The following is a 17,524-nucleotide window of genomic DNA, read 5'->3' as shown; positions in this document are numbered from 1 at the left end:
TGCCTGTCGTGAACGAGTATCAGAGAAACGAGAAACGAGAAGGAAAACACTCTGACCGAAGAGTTAACCTTTTCCGTTCCTCTCACAAACATGCCCGTTGTGGTCCATACAGTCTGGTCAGGCACTTTGTGAAGTGTGCAGTCGCTCGATGTGGGATTGCAATTCTGGGAGGATAGAAACCACAGGATGGGACTGAGTTTTCCCTTATTTTCCGTTGAAAAATGGTCTGTTTGGAATTTGGAGAAAGCCTTAGAAAACCTGCCTCGCTAGACCCGGTTCGGCGGACAGTGACGAGTCTGGTGGTCAGCCAGCTGCCCGGCCTGGGGCCTGACTCGTGTGGCCGACGCCACATCTGCTGCTCTGTTCTCTCCGTTCGCAGGTGCGCCAGGCGGCCTTCCAGTCCCTGGGCCCCTTCATTTCCACCTTCGCGAACCCCCCCAGGGCTGGCCTTTATATTGGAGAAGACGGCCCCCTCAGCATCCGACCACCGGCTCGGGGCCTGGACTCTGACTTCACCCCGGGGTCGCCCGGCACAGGCAGTTGTGGAAGCACGTCCTCGGCCTGGTGAGCTCCGAGCGGGATGATTACCAGGGCCCGCGCTTCACCTCAAGCGTCCACCTAAAATTTTAGCAATTATCTTGTCTGGAGCTTTAGTAACAGTGACCTCCTGGGCAAGATGGAATATTAGAGCTTTAATTATGTAAAGAAGCAAAAAGTAATTGCAATAATGATTTTGAAGCATGACTACTGGGTTATAAATAATGAAGCTACTGTGTCTCCTAAATTTAGATAAAATATTCATTGAGAGTAGTGATTAAATAACCTGTAAAGAAAATTTTCTCTTACTTTTTGATTAATGAAGTTCTTTGGGTGACTTACGCAAGCGAAGATGTGAAATCCCTCAAATGTACGCTTATGCCGTGGGATGACGTTACGGGCGCGTAAACGTGGGATATCGCGTGCACGTAAAGGGGCCATTCCTGACCCACCGTTGGCGGACGCTGTGCTGCTTCTCTAGTCAGTCCTAGCGATCGATCTCGGAGTTTTTTCATCTTTTGTCTGAGGATCACGGGTACAACGCTAACCAGACCGCTCGAGGTCGTTTGCAAGCGTCTCTCCCTTGTCAACATCACACCAGAGCACGGGAGTAGTGATTTACACGTCAGATAGCACACCTCCTTTTTGAGACCGGTGCGTCCTTCCCCCCCCATCGTTGTCCCTCCACATTCACTGAGCTCCTGCCGAATGTTAGGCCCGAGTGCACACGTCCCTCAAGAGTCTCCAAGTAGTGAGCAAATAGCGCTCACCAGTGTCGCTCAGTACCTTTTGTTTTCCGGTGCCTGCCCCCCGGTGGGGTACTAATGAGCGGTAGGCACACGCAGTCTGGCTTTGGGCGTGTGGCGGCAGAAGCCAGGGTGACTCCCCACTTGCATATAATTGGAGGGATTGGCTGAACTTTTGCATGGCATTTTCACTGCACGCGATACGCCCAGTGGGGCAGAGGGGGCTGGGTAGTCCTCTCATGCTCTCGTGAGGCTATGATCTGCTCGCCCCCGGGAGGCCCGGGAGGGTCGGGTGGCCAGGGAAAGAGGAGGACCGGGCCCGGGAGGATGTGGATTTCACATTTACCCATCTTACTTCCAGTCTGTTACATGGTGCTGAAAGTGCCCCCCCTCAATCTTAACCTAGTTCCGCAAGGCCGGCGCGCACGGAGCCAGACCTGCCCACGGAAGGCACGTCCGCGGGAACCAGCAATTTCCCGTGCCGTAGCTCCTCTCGTGGCATGATGGGAAACTCAGTGGAAGACTCTGCCTTGGCTGGAGCTGAGCTGACCGGGCTCTCCCCAGAGGCCAGTGCCACCCTCAAGCTCCCTGAGAGGAACGACCTCCCCGTCAACAGCCACCCTGGACCCGGCTCTTGGACCTGCCCAGAGAGTCCTGAGGACGTATTCAATAATTTCCTCTATTGGCGAACTCCTCTCCCTGACATAAGCAAGGACCTAGAAGAGCTGCTTCTGAGCGAGGCTGGGCCACGCGAAAAAGGCTGCAGCAGACCCGAGGCTGTGCAAAACAGCTGCGTGGCCAGGAGTGAGATTCAGAAAGTCCTTGATAGTTTACAGGAGCATGTGATGGATGATCCAGATGTTCAAGGTAAACGTCATCCATCGTGATTAAAGAGAAAACGGGGCCTTTCTGGGCTGTGCGCCACAGCGCCTGTGTGTGCTTACCTCGACGCACACAGTGCCCACGTGGGCAGGAGAGACTGTCTCTTGGTCTCCCCACGCTGGAGCTCTGGGGATCTCTGTGCAGGTACCTGTCGGGTTTTGCCTCCTGGTTTTGCAGCTGTGCGAGGCCGAAGTCAGCTTTAATAGAAAGGCAGATAGTTGGCGGGGCCCGTCTGTAGCAGTGGAAATTTTATGAGCTCCTTGGATGCTGTTACATCATTTCCCACGTTATAATGCTTTTTCTAGTTACAAACCGCTGAGAATGGTGCTCCTTTTGGAGCCTATTAACTCAGCCCTTAGCCAAACTTTAAGGTTTTTGTCTTTGTACAGCAAGGAAAAGTACAACTTCTTCTCTGGGGTATTTTTCGTTTTATGACTAGTGCTCCCACTGAGCATCTGATCTGGGAGCCGGGCCTTGCAATCCATATCCATTATCACGCCTCTCCTTGCTCTAAACAGTGCTATATTTGTATTCTTCCTTGGGTTGGGGAAATTGGAAAAAACAACACTGGCTGCTGTTGCCGGGCAAAGATTTGTGAAGCTTTCGGGAAAGGAAATGTGAAAATCCAGTTAGCCCTCTGATTATTCTGTTTCTTTAAATTTATAAAGGAAATTAAGTCAATGTTTGCTGAAGGATTGAGCACATGTAACATATCACTTCTAATAGCTACAGACAAAGGTCTGTTTTTGGAAAACACATTTCGAAAGCTGCGTTGATCTCAGTGCTGGGACCCGGCCGGGTGTTGGGGCAGCAGTGACCTTACGGTCAGGTGGAGGGGTAAACGAGCCACGGGTACAGGGTGCAGCAGGGGCTGGGACGGGAGGAGGCATGGCGCGCCATGGAAGCATGGGGCAGGACCCCTGAGGACAGGGGAAGTGTCTGAGGGAAGGCCTTGCAGAGCGGGCAGCGTTTGATGTGGCCCCCGAAAGACGACGGCTAGGAGCCCGCCGTCCAGAGGAGTTGAGAGGGATGAGTTTCAGAGGGTTCCTTCAGCTCCTGGAAATCGTCGTTTGTAAAAGCTCACGTGTATGCGCGTGCCTGATTTCTTTTTTGAGGAAGGACCCGTGGCTTTTCATCAGAGCTCATAGGGATCTGTGACCCCCAAAGTTTCAGAAATAAACGACACGCTGGCTATTTGTGAACTGGCTGCTGCTGGAAATGTGACTCGGGCCATTGGGAAGGGCCTGGTGTGCTGCGTTAAGGAGGTGGGACCTTGCCCTGGGCCCAGCAGGGAAGCCAGCTCCAAGCTGTAAACATTTCAATGAATCTTGAGGTCTGTTGAATGTAACTAGTAGAAAGCAGGATGTAGGAACTAGTGTGTGTGTGTGTGTGTGTGTGTGTGTGTGTGTGTGTGTGTGTGTGTATGTGGTGGAGAAGGCAGCCATCTTGCTTTATAAATGGGGAGCAGGACCCCTCACCGAGTAGGTGGACCTTACAGACACTGGCATTCAGGCACCGTGGAAGATGATGGAGGCAAACCCTGATTGTCCTAATTGAGGCGTTTCGAGTTCAGATTTGATGCTCTGTGCATGGCTGGTGTTTAGTTGGAACAGTTAAAGTTAATGGCCGTAAATATCACCACCTCCCCGAGAGCTCGTTCTGGGACCCCGGAGCACGGCTACTGCCTGGACAGATGTGCAGAAGGCGCGTGCTCACGTGGCACACCCACAGCCAGGCTGCCTTGTTGTGAACACCCCTCTGAAGTGAGTCCCTGCAAATCAAATAAAGTTATTAAAATTCTTGAAACTTCTCTTCCTGCAGCTCAGGTTCAGGTATTATCAGCTGCACTGAGAGCCGCACAGCTTGACTCTGTGAATGAGCCCGCGCACAAGCCGACAGAAGGTCTAAATGAAGTGTCCGTTTCAGATCCCAGCCCTGCCTCTGACAATCAGATGGCTCTGTCGGCTTCATCATCGCAGAAGGAGCTCTCCGTGGCCAGGATATTACAAAGCACAGTAAGCGTTTGCCCTCTCCCTCTGCCCCCGAGGATGTGACAGAAATCACAAAGCTGCATTTTCTTTTATTAATATATCTTGGCAGAGATGATAAATGCCAAATTTAATTTTGTTCTTAAGGTCATGTTTTGGATAACTAGACAACCAATCAATCAGGTGATTGATAACCCTGACTCTTCTCCACAAAAACAGGAGTGGGGGGACCAACGAGTATCTTCCCTCTTCTCCGAAGAGGACGAATCTTGGTTCTTTGGGGGAGGATTAACCATACACATGCCCCGATTCACCGCTGTTTTACAGCTTTTGGTAATAGCACAGGGTGGGTTCAGGCGGCTCCTAGAGCTGGAGGTTGGCCCAGGCCTCAGCAGGTGGCCCACCATGTCCAGTCCTCGCCCTGTAGATGCTCTCTTGGCACATGGTCGCTCCAGTGGTGGCCCCGGCATGCTGTTTCTTGGAGGAGAGACTTTGAAAGGCCAACGGCTCAGCAGTTTTTATCCTGCAGCCTGGAACCGGCCCCCGTGAGACCGGGAGTCTGCATTCAGGGAGAGGAGGGAGCCCGCAGTCTGCTCTCACTTCGGGTCCCTTAAGCTTTCCAGCTCGCCAGTGGCGAGAGGCTCCGACGCCTTCCTAACTCCTAGTAACTTGCTCTGGGGCCACTTTGAGCTGGGGTCCTTCAGGGGGTGAGACTAGAGCTTTAAAGTCTGGGAGGAGTCCAGGACCATGAAATCATGGGCGTGTGGGCCTCTCCTCCGCCCCTGTGCCATGGTGGATCGTCTCATCAGGCCCTCGGGGGGCCGGAGCCCCAGCGGCTGCACCACCCACACCGTCCCTAATGAGATCTTAGGGACTGAGAGAACTCCGCACCTCCCTTCCCCTCTGGGCCTGTTCCAATAAAACAAAACAAAAGACCCGCTTGAAAAGCCTGAATGTAAGATGTTTAGGGGTTTGTCCAGGTTGTCTTTGATCAGTAAGAAATGAGGTGATGTCCTGTTTTGCTGGTTTGTTTTCAAAAACAGGCAAGAAAACTCTCGTTGGTAGCGTGTTGCCTAGAGGGCGGAGATCACAGGTTAGGGAGAAAGGCATGGCCGTGTCTGCTGTGGTGGAGACGTGATCGGAATCTGGCTTCTTAGTCACGTACGGAAGTGAGAGAAAAGAAAACGAACAGATTCCTCCGAGTTGGCTCTGTGGCGTGAGGGATTGGAAAGGGCTCGTGTGAAGCAGGCCTTTGGCTTCTGGGGTGGGTGCCAGGGCTTTTGGATCTGCAGCTGGACTCTTAGGTTCCACTGGGATCAGTCAGGATGCTTCCCATTGCAAAAGAAGGGAAAAGGAACAGAAAACTCCCAGAGCTTAAGTGATCAGGACAGTGTTCTGTCCCAGAGATGACAGAAGAGCAGCCGAGGCCGGGCGGCTGGCTAGTGCAGTGCCTCGGTGTTGACCCCGCCCCTTGCGTCTACTCTGCCTTCTTGGCGCACTGTCCGTGTGTGGCGAGATGCCCAGTGCGGGGGGTTGCGGGGGGGGGGGGGGGGGGGATGGTGCCCTGGAGCTTCTCACCTGTGTCTTGACTGCCAGGTGGTTTTCTGGGGAAATGACCTCCCAGTGCCTCTTGAGGTTTGCTGTCACTGGTGGTGGTACGTTGCACCCGGGGCGAGTGCTGTGCATAACAACCGGACCAGAGACTTCGGAGTCAGATTAACTCCTGCGAGAAGACGAATGCCTTGTTGCATATTAACATATACGCATTTATTAACTTGGGGAAATTGAGGTCTTGGGTTACCATACCAAAACCTTTCTGTTTGGGGCTGGCCTCTGTTGAAACAAGCAGTACGTTTCAGTGGAAACCTGGGGGGTTGAAGATTGTGGTAGCATATGCCTCGGAGCAAACGAAGCATCTATCGGTGTATTAATCGACTTTCCTGGATCATATATTGAGCTGATTTGTCAGGATCCATTAAGCTGGCAGACAGCATGACATTTCAAGTGCACGTAGGAACCCATGTGACGGTTGGAGGAGAAGGTCAGGTTCATCTCTGCTAATGTAATCAATGATCAGAGACCAATATGTCACCGCTGAGTGTTCCTGCTCATTTTAATTGTTAACCTAATGTAAAGGTCCGTCAGCAAACGTTAGAAGTGTTTGTACACGTGAAAATCGAGAACGGTTTTCCAGGTAAATACTCCTTTATCAGCTGTGTCTTTTCGCTCAGACGGAACAGGTCTTCCCCTTACTCCGCTCCATCCGTCCCGGCAGGTGTCTCCAGTTCCCGAGAAATGCCGGACGAGTTGGCTCCGCGCTGCCTTCTGGGATGGCTTTTGTCTTAAACTTGTGACATTACTTGCCGGGCATTGATTAGCCACCCCGGGACCCTGGGGCTTAAAGGATGGTCAGTGCAGGTTGTCGGTTCTCCCCAACATCAGCCTGTCCTCTCTAAGGGCCTCAAGCAGTCTTGAGATGAAAATGTACGACATCTGTTTGCCTTGGCACTTAAGGTGACCGACCTCTACCATGTCGTCTGTAACCGTGCAAATGTATTTTTTCACATCTGGAGAGATACCAGTGACTGGAAGGGAAGCACCAGTATTGGTCCGTGGAGGTCATTTCCGGCACCGAAAGAGGACTCCTTGAGGGGGGAACAATAGGACAGCTTCCTGTTTGGGGTAAGTTCGTAACGTGTCCCATCAACTCTGCAGGACCCTGGCGAACCCTGCGGTGGAGTCAGGGACCCTCTGGAGACCGAGCAGAGGCATCTCCCCGCCCCACTCGAGGAGAATAAATCTAAATTACAGGTTTGTTCCTTGAAAAGAAAAGCAGTTGAAAACTTCACATTTTCTGGAAGTTAAATTTAAGAACGGCCAGGGGAACCAGAGAGTTCCCATCGATATTAATGACTTCTCTTCGTTCATCGTCTGTGTTGCTGATATTTCCTCTGTAACTTACTTAAAAAAAAAAACACAAGTTCTGAAGGAGTGTTTAGAGTCTTTTGAACAATCTAGAACGGTATTTTAATAAAGCAAATCAAGTATGAGAAAAAAATGTGACACCTGTCCTTTAATAGTATCTATACAAGTCATTTTGGTTTTGGGGGGTTTTTTTGGTCTGAAAAATTTTTGACAGATTCTTTGGTTGAACTATGTTTGACTTGGTTCTATCTTGTGGATTGGCTTCTTGTGTTATTAGGGTCTCTTAAATGCTTTAAATGATTGTATTCCATTATCCTTATAGACCTAAAGGTAAGTGGGTGATGTCTGAGGAAGGCGGTGACCCATCCCATCAGTTGGGAGAAGCTAGTGAAAATCTGCGTGTATGGGCTCGAGGTGCCAGGCAGTCACAAGACAAGGTGGTTTCCGTTCTCAAGAGCGTGTGCATCGGACTAACCAGATGTTGGTGTCTAGAATGTTCTCTGGAATATCCCATGTTAGACAAATTTGGAAGAGATGGGTCTAGACATTGCTTTGGCCTCATTCGGTCCAAGTCGAAAATTCACCTCCTGCAGAGCAGTTCACCAATCCAGAGCCCTGAGCTTTGACGAAGGCCTCTGGCTCCTCTGACGTCTCTGCTTTGCTGTTTTCACCTCCAAATTCCAGACTCCTTGTTTTTCTCAGCATTTTCCTTCTCTCCTGCGAGCATGATGGTCTCCTTTCTCTGCTCTTTCCCAGGATGTAATACCTCAGCCCCTGCTAGATCAGTACGTGTCGATGACTGACCCAGCTCGAGCCCAGACTGTCGATACCGACATCGCCAAGCACTGCGCCTACAGCCTCCCGGGGGTGGCGCTTACCTTGGGCAGGCAAAACTGGCATTGCCTCAAAGATACGTACGAAACGCTGGCTTCTGACGTGCAGGTAAAATGAGCCCGTTCGGCGGCACACGCGAAACTGGGGGGGGGGGGGGGGGGCGGGGTGGGGGGCGCGGTGGTCGTCTGCTTGGGAGTAAAGGGAAGGGCCACAGGGCGTGCTGGCCTGTTTCTCACGTGGGTGCCATCTGGCACGCCTACCAGGCCTTCACGAGATGAACGCTTTGGTGGCCGACCCCTGGAGGTGTCAGTTCTGCCCTAAAAATGCCATCTGTGCTCTTGGTGACGGTGACTCGCGCTTGCTTCCCGTGATCTGTGTTCTGTGCACCCGCAGTGGAAGGTGCGGCGGACCCTGGCCTTCTCTATTCACGAGCTGGCTGCGATTCTTGGGGACCAGCTAACAGCAGCTGACCTGGTGCCCATCTTCAACGGATTTTTAAAGGACCTGGATGAAGTACGAATAGGAATTCTCAAACACCTGTATGACTTTCTAAAGGTAGGAAGAAGGATTAAAAATAAAGAGCAGACCTTCCCACTTCAAAGCAATGTCTTAAAAAAAACAGAAACAAACCCCTGGCTGCGTGAAGGAGCAGTGAGAAACAAAAAGCAACTAGTCTGGGTTTCTTCGGTTGAAGTCTACCATCCAGAGTCTTACAGAGGGTGTTCTCGGTGATGGGTGGCTGTTGTTATTTGTTGCCTTTCAATCTTCCTGTCCCTCGGAGGCCTCATCCCACGGAGGATGCTAGACGCGTAGCCTAGCGCGCCCCGTGAGGACGAAGGAACCCCGGCCCCCCGGGTGGTGCGCACCGTGCCCGGGGTCACCCGGGGGAAGAAGCCGGCTGCGCTCCAATCTCAGTTCTGCGGGAGGGCTCTCTCTGCAAGACCTTGCTGCTTCCCTTCCGGCCTCTCCAATTTTTGTCTTAAAGGAACGATGAGTGTAAAAATAAGGCTTTAAAAATGACCTAGAGAAACTAATTACTCGCATCCACACGACCACGAGCTGCCCTTGACGGACTGGGGCTCATGACGCACCGGCTCTGCTTTGCTCTCCTGCTGACGGCAGAGAGCTGACTCCCTGGGAAACAGCAGTGGCGTTGTTTTCTGAACACACACGCACGTGTTGTTTTCAGGCAGGAAACCGTGAGAGGGGGAAGAGCTCGGGGGCATCCAGGAACACACAGGCACACACACCCACCAGGGCGGAGGTCGGAGGCATTCGGGGGTACACGTGAGGTCCCTTAGCAGCAGCCTTAATTTACAACCACACCGGGTGATAGACGGGGCTCGAGGCATCGGGGGAATGCACAGATCTTGCCGGGGACGATCGTACGAGTTCAAGTGTAATAAAACAATACATTCGGGGTCGTTCGGAGGGGTTCTGCCCTTTCATTTATGTATACATTTTTCAAAAATAGTTGCTTCATGAAGACAAGAGGAGAGAATATCTTTATCAGCTTCAAGAATTTGTAGTGACCGATAACAGCAGGAATTGGAGGTTTCGATATGAACTAGCAGAGTAAGTAAAACCTGTTTGGGGACATGAGAAGGCAAATTAGATGGAATAATTCTTAATTTTCCTACCTTATAATTGATTTCTAAGCTCGCAGTAATAGCGTTCTTTTGGATAAAGAGATTATGTTTTTATTAAGGGATAAAGTGAATTCCGCAGCACTAAGTTACAAATACCACGGTCTCCGGGGAGATATTCATTTTCTGATGAAGACAGGGCTCGAGTCACTTTGGAATTAGAGTGTTCTGCTGTTCTCTAAGGCAATTTATTCGAACCAAATAAAAGATGAATCACCCCCTCTTCAGTATTCTCCTATTAATCGGAAGAGTTTTTGCCAAAGCCTTCCCGAACATTCTGAGTGTAGCCCTCTCTGCAGGGCACGGCGTGCTTATGCACTTCAGCTCCTAAAGAAAATTACGCTACAGAGAGAGACACGAAAGGGGCTCAGGGAGACGAGACGATTGTTACATAAAAACGTCCCCCAAGGTGCCTCCTCTGTGCACATCATCTCCTGTGTGAAGGACTTCCTTAATCCCAGCCTGTGCCGGCACAGGGAATGTTAAAGGTGTCCCTGGTTCCCAAAGAGTTAAAGCTGTTAATAGGGCTCTTTCCCGAGGCAGGTCATTGTGCGTCGCACAGTATTGGGTGGACTTGGTGGCGATGGTGGGCGTGTGGGTGTTAGTTTTCACCTTGTCGGGATTGATCTCGCTAGCTTTACTTTTCATTTTTCTTGCCCTCGACTAGAAATCTTTCAAATAATTGTCTTCCCTGTAGAAATCCATCAGGCTTTTGCAGCTATTCAGGCTCTGATTTGGCCGATGCCAGGGGCAAACTAAAAGATTTTCTCTTCGCTGTGATCTTTAATCATTATGCTTAATTTGAGAGATTGAGGTTTTAGTCATTATGCCATGTTCCTAGTTTATAGTCTCAGAGAACCGAGAAAAACAGGCCCACGTTTTCCATGAAAGCATTGCGCCCTCTAGCGGCAGCGCGCGGGAACTCGGCCAGGTCCGTCTCCGGGCGGGCCGCCCCGCTTCCCGCTTCCCCGGCGGCCGGGGGCGGTGGCTGGGGACCGGGGATGGGGGCCGGGGATGGGGCCGGGGACCCGGCACCGATGGGGTGGGGGCCGGGGGGCCGGGGCCGGGCTGACCTGCCTCCCGGGAACGGGGTTGGGACCGAGGGACCGGGGCCGGACTGACCCGCCTCCCGGGGCCCCGGGCATGGGGACCCGGCGGGGGACGGAGCCGGGGCCTGGCCACGAGGACCGGCTTCCGCGGGCCCCGGGCCGGCGGGGCTCGCACCGCCGACAGCGTTATCTCGGAGCCCTGGCTATCTCCCATCTCTGCCGTGGTTATTGAAGCCAGAGCCACTGATATGAATTCTGTGCTCCCCGCGCCCACGGTACTGGTATCATTTTTCTGAAAACAGTGCTTTTTGATATGAAAGTATTCCCCGGCACTCCTGGTTTCTGGTTCTAACTTCCTTCCAATCTCTTTTTCATTTCCTTTCGTTGCCAGCGTGGAAACAATGCCATTTATTTTCATACCCCTTCTCTCCATCCCCATTTAGAAGAGAGTGAGAGCTTTGGTGGTAGGTTTTCCCGTCCAGCCATCTTATGAATTTTTCCCTTGGAGTAGAGAGCCGAGGCTCCCAGTTCTCTCCAAGCGGACCTTGCTGATTGGGGGAAAAAAAAAAAAAAGGGCTCGAGCTGCCTGCCGGCCGCTTGGGGAACAAAGCCGAGGCTCCTCGGAGGTTCCCCTGATCTGTTGATCTCTGGGAACTTCAGCGTTCTGGCTATTTTTATGTTATCTGATTTTTCAGAGTTTTATGTGCTTTCCAACCGATAACCCAGAATTGAAATATTATCCCTGTTCATAAATTTCTCAGCCTCTGTTTTACAAAGTTTAATTTATTTCCTTTTTGTTGGATTTGTTTGGGTGAGATGAAGACAGACGATTTTCTTTTTCCACTTTATTTTGCGTGGTATTTCCCTCGGCTTTCTGCTTTTGGCATTTTACTGACGGAAAGCCTCGCTAGGTCCACATGTGCCCTTAATTTCCCAGCCTGGCTCTTTTTATCTATAAAATGAAATGAGAGTAAGGAGACATTAGTAAGGTATTTTTTTTGCCCTAAAAACCAATTTCCTTTTTTTTTTTTCTTTCTTCAGACAGCTGATACTCATTTTGGAACTCTATAATCCCCATGATGTTTATGATTATTTAATGCATATTGCCTTGAAGTTGTGTGCAGATAAAGTTTCTGAAGTTCGATGGATCTCCTTCAAGCTTGTAAGGAATCGTGGCTTTTTTGTTTGTCTGTTTGTTTGTGATTTTTGGAAATAGGAACATTTCTGTTTCTTCCATTTTAACCCCTTTACTTTCTGGGGCTGATTTTTCAGTATACCTATGAAGCCAGCTTTTAAATTTGAAATTAGGAACTGCATTATGGTTTTATCAGCACGTAAGATAGCCTTTTTCTTAAGCTGTATGCTTCAGTGATAGAAATTGTGGATAAATCATTTTCTATATGAGACCCTGTAAATGATGGCTTAGTGTTTCCTTAAACACAGGCTGGGCTTAACCCTACGGCATGGTTTTGTAGAAAAGTAGTTAGTAAGCAAAAGCTCTGTCATGGAAAAAAAGGCTTATCCTGTTTCTTACCTGGGCTTGTAACCAGCTGAATACTGGGTGGGGGGATGGAATCTCATTTGGAGATATTGTCTTACTAAGGTACTCTGATGGTATTAAAATTTTACAAACGTGGCATGTTCCGAAAGGTAATGATTTAGTTATTATGCAAGAGGACATTTCCTAAAATTTGGAAATCTTAAGACTAAGAATGTATTTTCCTAATGCTAGTCCTTTTTTGAATTTCATTTTCTGAAGGGTTCTACATGTGCGAGTGTACGTGTATTGCACAAGTCTTTTCTCCTCTGTGTTCTAATGATGACCGTGACAAAAAGTACCCTCTCCCACGCTTATAAATTCATTTTAAGAGCCACACAAATGTCTAGTCTCCACGTAGAGTAGGATTCATAATTCAAATAGATGGCAGCATTTTAAATGTGCTCTTCTGATATTTGTTACAGGTTGTGGCCATTCTGCAGAAGTTCTATTCACACAGTGAAAGTGCGTTGGGGTTAGCTTTCGTCCATGAGCTCATCGTAAGGTTCCGGCACTGTGCTAAGTGGGTTGGAAGGCAAGCTTTCGCTTTCATTTGTCAGGTTAGCATGGCCAGGGGCGGCCGGGTGGGGCAGGGTTCTCCGCTGGGATTTTCTTACGTTGCCACCGACTGATATCAGATGCGTCAGACATAGGTCACCAGCCAGGCATCTGGAGATCGGTGCACCGAACGAACCCCTTGATCTCACGGGAGATTGCGGCCGACCCGCTCAGGCAGAATGATTTGCCCAGGCTTCCCCAGCCCGTCTGTGCATTCGTCCTGAAGGCGTGGACTGAACGCCTGCCGTGTGCCAGGCACATTCTAGACGGTGCGGAGCCAACTCGCTCCTGCTCTCCCAGCACTTCCCCTCCGGTGAGGTGAGGGTTGGGCCCGCAGCCCTGCCCCCCCCCCCCCCCCCCCGCCCTGTCCAGGGCAGTGGCCATCGTGGCACCTCCCCTCAGCCAGCTGCCTTGGAGGGAGGCTGCGGTGAAGAATAGAGCAGTAGGGTTGGGGCTGAGACCATTTCATCTCTGCAGGGAAGTTCATGTCAGCCGGTCCGGCTCCTGGGCACCCTCCCTACTTAGTGTCCTGGAAATGGTGGGGTCGAGGTTTGCCTGGGGCTGATGGCGGCCACTTCTGGAATGCTGCTGCGTGCCAGGTACCTGCTCATCTGATCCTCAGTGGCAAGAGCTGCCGTGTGTCAGGCACCTCACACCTGTGTACTTTCAGACCAGGTTTTTTTTTTTTCTTGAAGGGGAAGCAGTTGAAGCCCAGAGAGGTTAAGTGACTCAGTCAAAATCACACAGGAAACATAAAGCCGTGATTTTTTTCTTTTCCCGCTAACGTGTTATTTAAGAAGTTTTAATGTTTCCCCATGCACATGTTCAAGCATGTACAAAGGTGGAGGGAACAGCATGACTCTCCATGAACCCCTCGCCCAGCTCTGTCAACATTACAGTCAAGCAGTAATGGGACTCTAGCTCACCCAAGCCCCAAAGCCCCCTTTCTCTCCCTCACACCCCCTTCCCCCACTGAGGGACTCACCAGGGCCCCCTGTTGGGCCGGAGGGGCATCACACGGTACTTTGGGGGTCAGCTCTGCAGAGTGCAGCGACTGACAGATTTAAGTGCCAAACTCAACAGACCGCAGGCCTGACGCCACAGATTTCTGCAAAGAGGAAGTCAGTGCCCCGGGTCATTTTGTGGAGAAAGGGCGAATGAGATACCTTCGCTTTTATTTTTTAGTTCTCCATCTGAGATTTAGAAAATCCATGATGAGATAAAAGGAAGAAACACCCAACTAATTTTGTTCAAGAAAAATCAACGTGTATGTGCTTTCACGAATTAATTATTAAAGATTTAGAAAACCCACAGACAGACAGACAAAAGGAAAGGGTCGTTTGATGGCAATTTCAGTGCCGCTCCAGGGACGGATCCTAACCTGGGGTTTAGTGAGGGCCCACGTGGCAGGTGGGGATGAACTGATGCATTTGACGTACCTTGCACACTGCCTGGCACTTAATAAATGTCAGCTGTTACCCTGTAGTGGGAAGATGTATACGACTTAGAAGCCACACGCTCAGCTTGGAATCAGGAGACCTTTGGGCGTCGCCACTTTGGACCAGAATTGCCTCACCCGTAAAACTAGGCTTGTGCCGATTCCCGTGGCTGGCTATGAGACGGGACTCTGTAAGCAGAGTGGCGGTGGGCAGGCGCTGGCGATCATCCCGGAGGCGGTGTTGGTTGGGTATTCGCAGAGGGCCCGGCCTGGATTGGAGATGGGGGTTGGGCTGTCGATAAGACAGGTGCGGTCCCTGCCCTCAGAACCTGAGGTCTGGTGAGTAACAAAGGTGAGGGTTCTTAACCTTAACAGGTGGGCGCTTTGCTAGATTCTTTGCGGAAGCGATCTGCCCTGCCCATCACTTCCCCACTGCACAGATGAGAAAACTGAGACCCAGACAGGCGAAGCCATATACTCAAAACTGTGAAGCTAGTGAGTGACCAAGTTAGGCTTGGAATTACAGAAGTGTACGTATTTAGAAAAAAACATGCTGATCACTCTTGAGTATCAATTTTTGGCTGTGGTTTTCTTCCATCACAGGCGGTGGTGAGCGAGGAGTGTATCCCCGCAGACCAGTTTGTCGAACACTTACTCCCCAGTCTTTTAAGCCTCGTGTCAGATCCTGTGCCCAACGTGAGAGTTTTACTAGCCAGAGCTCTGCGGCAGACGCTGTTGGAAAAGGGTATGTGGACCGCTTTTCTGAACTTACACGTTTTAAAAACTTCATCGGGCAGCAGCTAGATTTCCTCTAGGAGATTGTGGCAGATTGCATGATAGCAAACTCCAGACTTATTATATAACTTGATGTATTCACTTTTATGCAGAATCGTTCGTTGTTCAGAAAATGACTAAGGAAATGAATGTGGTCCGGTTTTCACATTTAATGAACGTAATGCTAGAATGCAAAACATCGCCGTGTTCTAGAAATGCGGGAAACTTTTGTAAACGTTGACTTAGGACATAGACATTATGAAAGGCAGCAAATGTAAGCCTTAATTACACTGAGGTTTTGATGGTATTAATTTTGTAGTCAGAAAAATGTCGAGCTCAGCCTGAACAGGACTTAACTTTAGATTGTGTCCCTCGGATGACACGATCACATCTAAGCCACGGGTGGGGCGGGGCATTCTGTCCCCGAACGTACCTCCCTTGCCCCTTCCCTCCCACACCTCCCCCTGCCAGCAAACCTGCGCGCCCCCCGCCCCCCACACCGTACTCCACATGCTGTCAGTTATTTTGTAGCAGAGGGGAGAAGACATGACATTGAACATTTCTGAACTACAGTTTTAAAAATGTGCATACCTACCCATTCTTTCATCTTTGAAATTTAAGAAATACCCTTTGATGGAGGCAATCATTTTATCTTTGCGAGGCCCTGTGTGTGTGATTATTCTGGGAAGAACGATTTATTGTCCTGAGGTGTGGTTTCAGAAAAAACCAAAACTGGGGTCTGTGTTGGAGCACAGTTCATGGCACACGCGAGCCCAACTACTGTTTTCTGTCTTTAGCGTATTTGAGAAATGCCGGTAACCCTCATCTTGAAGTCATTGAAGAGACCGTCCTGGCCCTGCAGTCCGACCCGGACCCAGACGTGTCCTTTTTTGCCACTCTCCAACCCAAGCGGCGGAGTACTGCAGACAGCCGTGTGCCAGAAGAGCGGAACTAACCCCTCTGTGGTCGCGCACGCTCTGGGCACTTCGCACGCGGCACGGACTGCTCACCCCAGCTTGTCGGGGGGTCTGATTGTGTCACACCTTCCGAGGGAGGAAAGATTCCTGAAACTTTGAGGGTGGGCACTCAGATGGCGCCTTCCCCTCCCGCAGTCACAGGGACTGCACCTGGGCCAGGCGCCACGCTTCTGCGCCCCTCCCTGCCTGATCAGGAGGTCCGGGCCAAGGTGGTGGAACCAGGCGGGTGGCTGGGGGTGGGGCCTCCAGAACAACAGACTGCCCTCTCTCCCGCAGACCAGATTATTTAAGCTCCCCCCCCCCCCGGCCCCCCCCACACATCAAGTAGTTTATTAGAAGATTTTAAGTCTTTAATAGACTTGCACATTTGGCTTCCCTTATGCTTTCCTATAAAATACAGTTTATGGTATCACATTTTATTTTTAACTGAAATAATGTACATATGTAAATAGCTCTTGACAGGAAGAGCTAATATATTAACGTAACATTAGCCTCCTATCAGTGAGCAGAACAAATACATCATTTAAATTTATGCTGCACTTTGAGTTACTGCAAATATAGCCCAATTTGTTTACTTTTGAAAAATGTGAGAGTTAAGGAAATCTACTAAAGAATGATTTATGGAAGTCTTTCTAATATTGTACTTTTGTATAAACTGTACTTGGAACTTTTCCTCAGGCACTTACCCCTCCCCTTCTCGTAGGAACTGTATCCATAAAGACACGTACTGGCCTTTGACAGAGCATAAAGTAGAAAGATTTTTCGCTCTTACATGGATTCATTATCATACATTTGAGAGAGGGAAATTGATCGTTGAGATGCATGGATATCGACTTTGTATCTAATGCTCTAGGATCTTAACAGAAAGTAACAGAAAAATAGGACCCCGCAGATCTGATCAGTTCATATACTTGCCAGTCGTCTGGGGGGGTTAGATTATGACACCCTTCAACTTGACCCGAGTACACAGAACTTAACATTTCACGCTTTTAAAATTTAGAGTGAGAGAAAGATGCTCTGGAAACTTAAACGAGTTTTCCATTAATCATTTAAGATTCTACAGACGTTTGCTTAAATTCTGTAGAATGTGTAAGCTCGTGTTCTTTTTATTTCTATCTTTGTCTTCTCGAAAGTAGGCATCAAAGGAAGGAAGGAGAGGCCCATTTGGGGTTCAAGAGCTGCCTGCAAAGGTCATGTTGCTGTGGCCATTCTCCCCTTGGATCTTTTTCTTGTCCGTCTTTTCTTTCTCCCTTTTTTTAAAAAATAAAATCTCTGCAGCTATATATTGAATTTCCGGGAATACAGGATGTTCTCCCCTCCCCCAAATTCCACTGAGTTGATTCTTTAAAAAGAAAGGAAGGAATCCATACCGTGCCAAAGAAAATAAGGTACATGTGTGAGAATTTCAAATTGTAACCCAGGGTAGCATTTTGGCAACTTCAGCAAAGAGTGAGCCAATAAATTGGAGGCTACATATTGGGGGGGGGGGGGGGGGGTGGGAATCAGTCCATCTTGTGTTCTTCAAGGAAATAGATGGAGCTAATTGTTTTGCTTCAGTAACAAACCATTTTTGATCCTTTTCACGTTAGAAATTGAGATTGGCCTATTGTTAAAATCTGTTGACCTAGCAGCA

General features: G+C 49.8%; 1 protein-coding gene across 9 annotated transcripts in view; it reads left to right on the top strand.

Annotated features, from left to right (window-relative positions):
- The window catches only part of LOC132670577 (serine/threonine-protein phosphatase 4 regulatory subunit 1-like), an 82,168-nt gene extending 64,783 nt beyond the window's left edge, over window positions 1-17,385 (top strand). For 7 of the 9 annotated variants that reach the window (XM_060621078.3, XM_060621079.3, XM_060621074.3 and 4 more), the window contains 11 exons: window positions 380-564; window positions 1,690-2,150; window positions 3,987-4,180; window positions 6,869-6,964; window positions 7,835-8,020; window positions 8,306-8,467; window positions 9,387-9,487; window positions 11,649-11,769; window positions 12,570-12,704; window positions 14,744-14,885; window positions 15,712-17,385. In XM_060621078.3, the coding sequence (XP_060477061.1) occupies window positions 380-564; window positions 1,690-2,150; window positions 3,987-4,180; window positions 6,869-6,964; window positions 7,835-8,020; window positions 8,306-8,467; window positions 9,387-9,487; window positions 11,649-11,769; window positions 12,570-12,704; window positions 14,744-14,885; window positions 15,712-15,869 (1,941 nt within the window). In that variant the 3' untranslated portion in view covers window positions 15,870-17,385. Of the gene's footprint in view, window positions 1-379; window positions 565-1,689; window positions 2,151-3,986; window positions 4,181-6,868; window positions 6,965-7,834; window positions 8,021-8,305; window positions 8,468-9,386; window positions 9,488-11,648; window positions 11,770-12,569; window positions 12,705-13,887; window positions 13,970-14,743; window positions 14,886-15,711 lie in introns of those variants that run through there. The other 2 variants (XR_013554471.1, XM_060621077.3) reach the window with 2 other exon arrangements.
- Window positions 17,386-17,524: the final 139 nt, after the last annotated feature.

This window comes from Panthera onca, chromosome A3 (genome assembly GCF_046562875.1).
Source record: "Panthera onca isolate mPanOnc1 chromosome A3, mPanOnc1 haplotype 2, whole genome shotgun sequence".
In the NCBI taxonomy this organism is placed as follows: Eukaryota; Metazoa; Chordata; class Mammalia; order Carnivora; family Felidae; genus Panthera; species Panthera onca.
The sequence above is the reverse complement of the archived record's forward strand: the minus strand, read 5'-3'. Positions and strand labels throughout refer to the sequence as shown.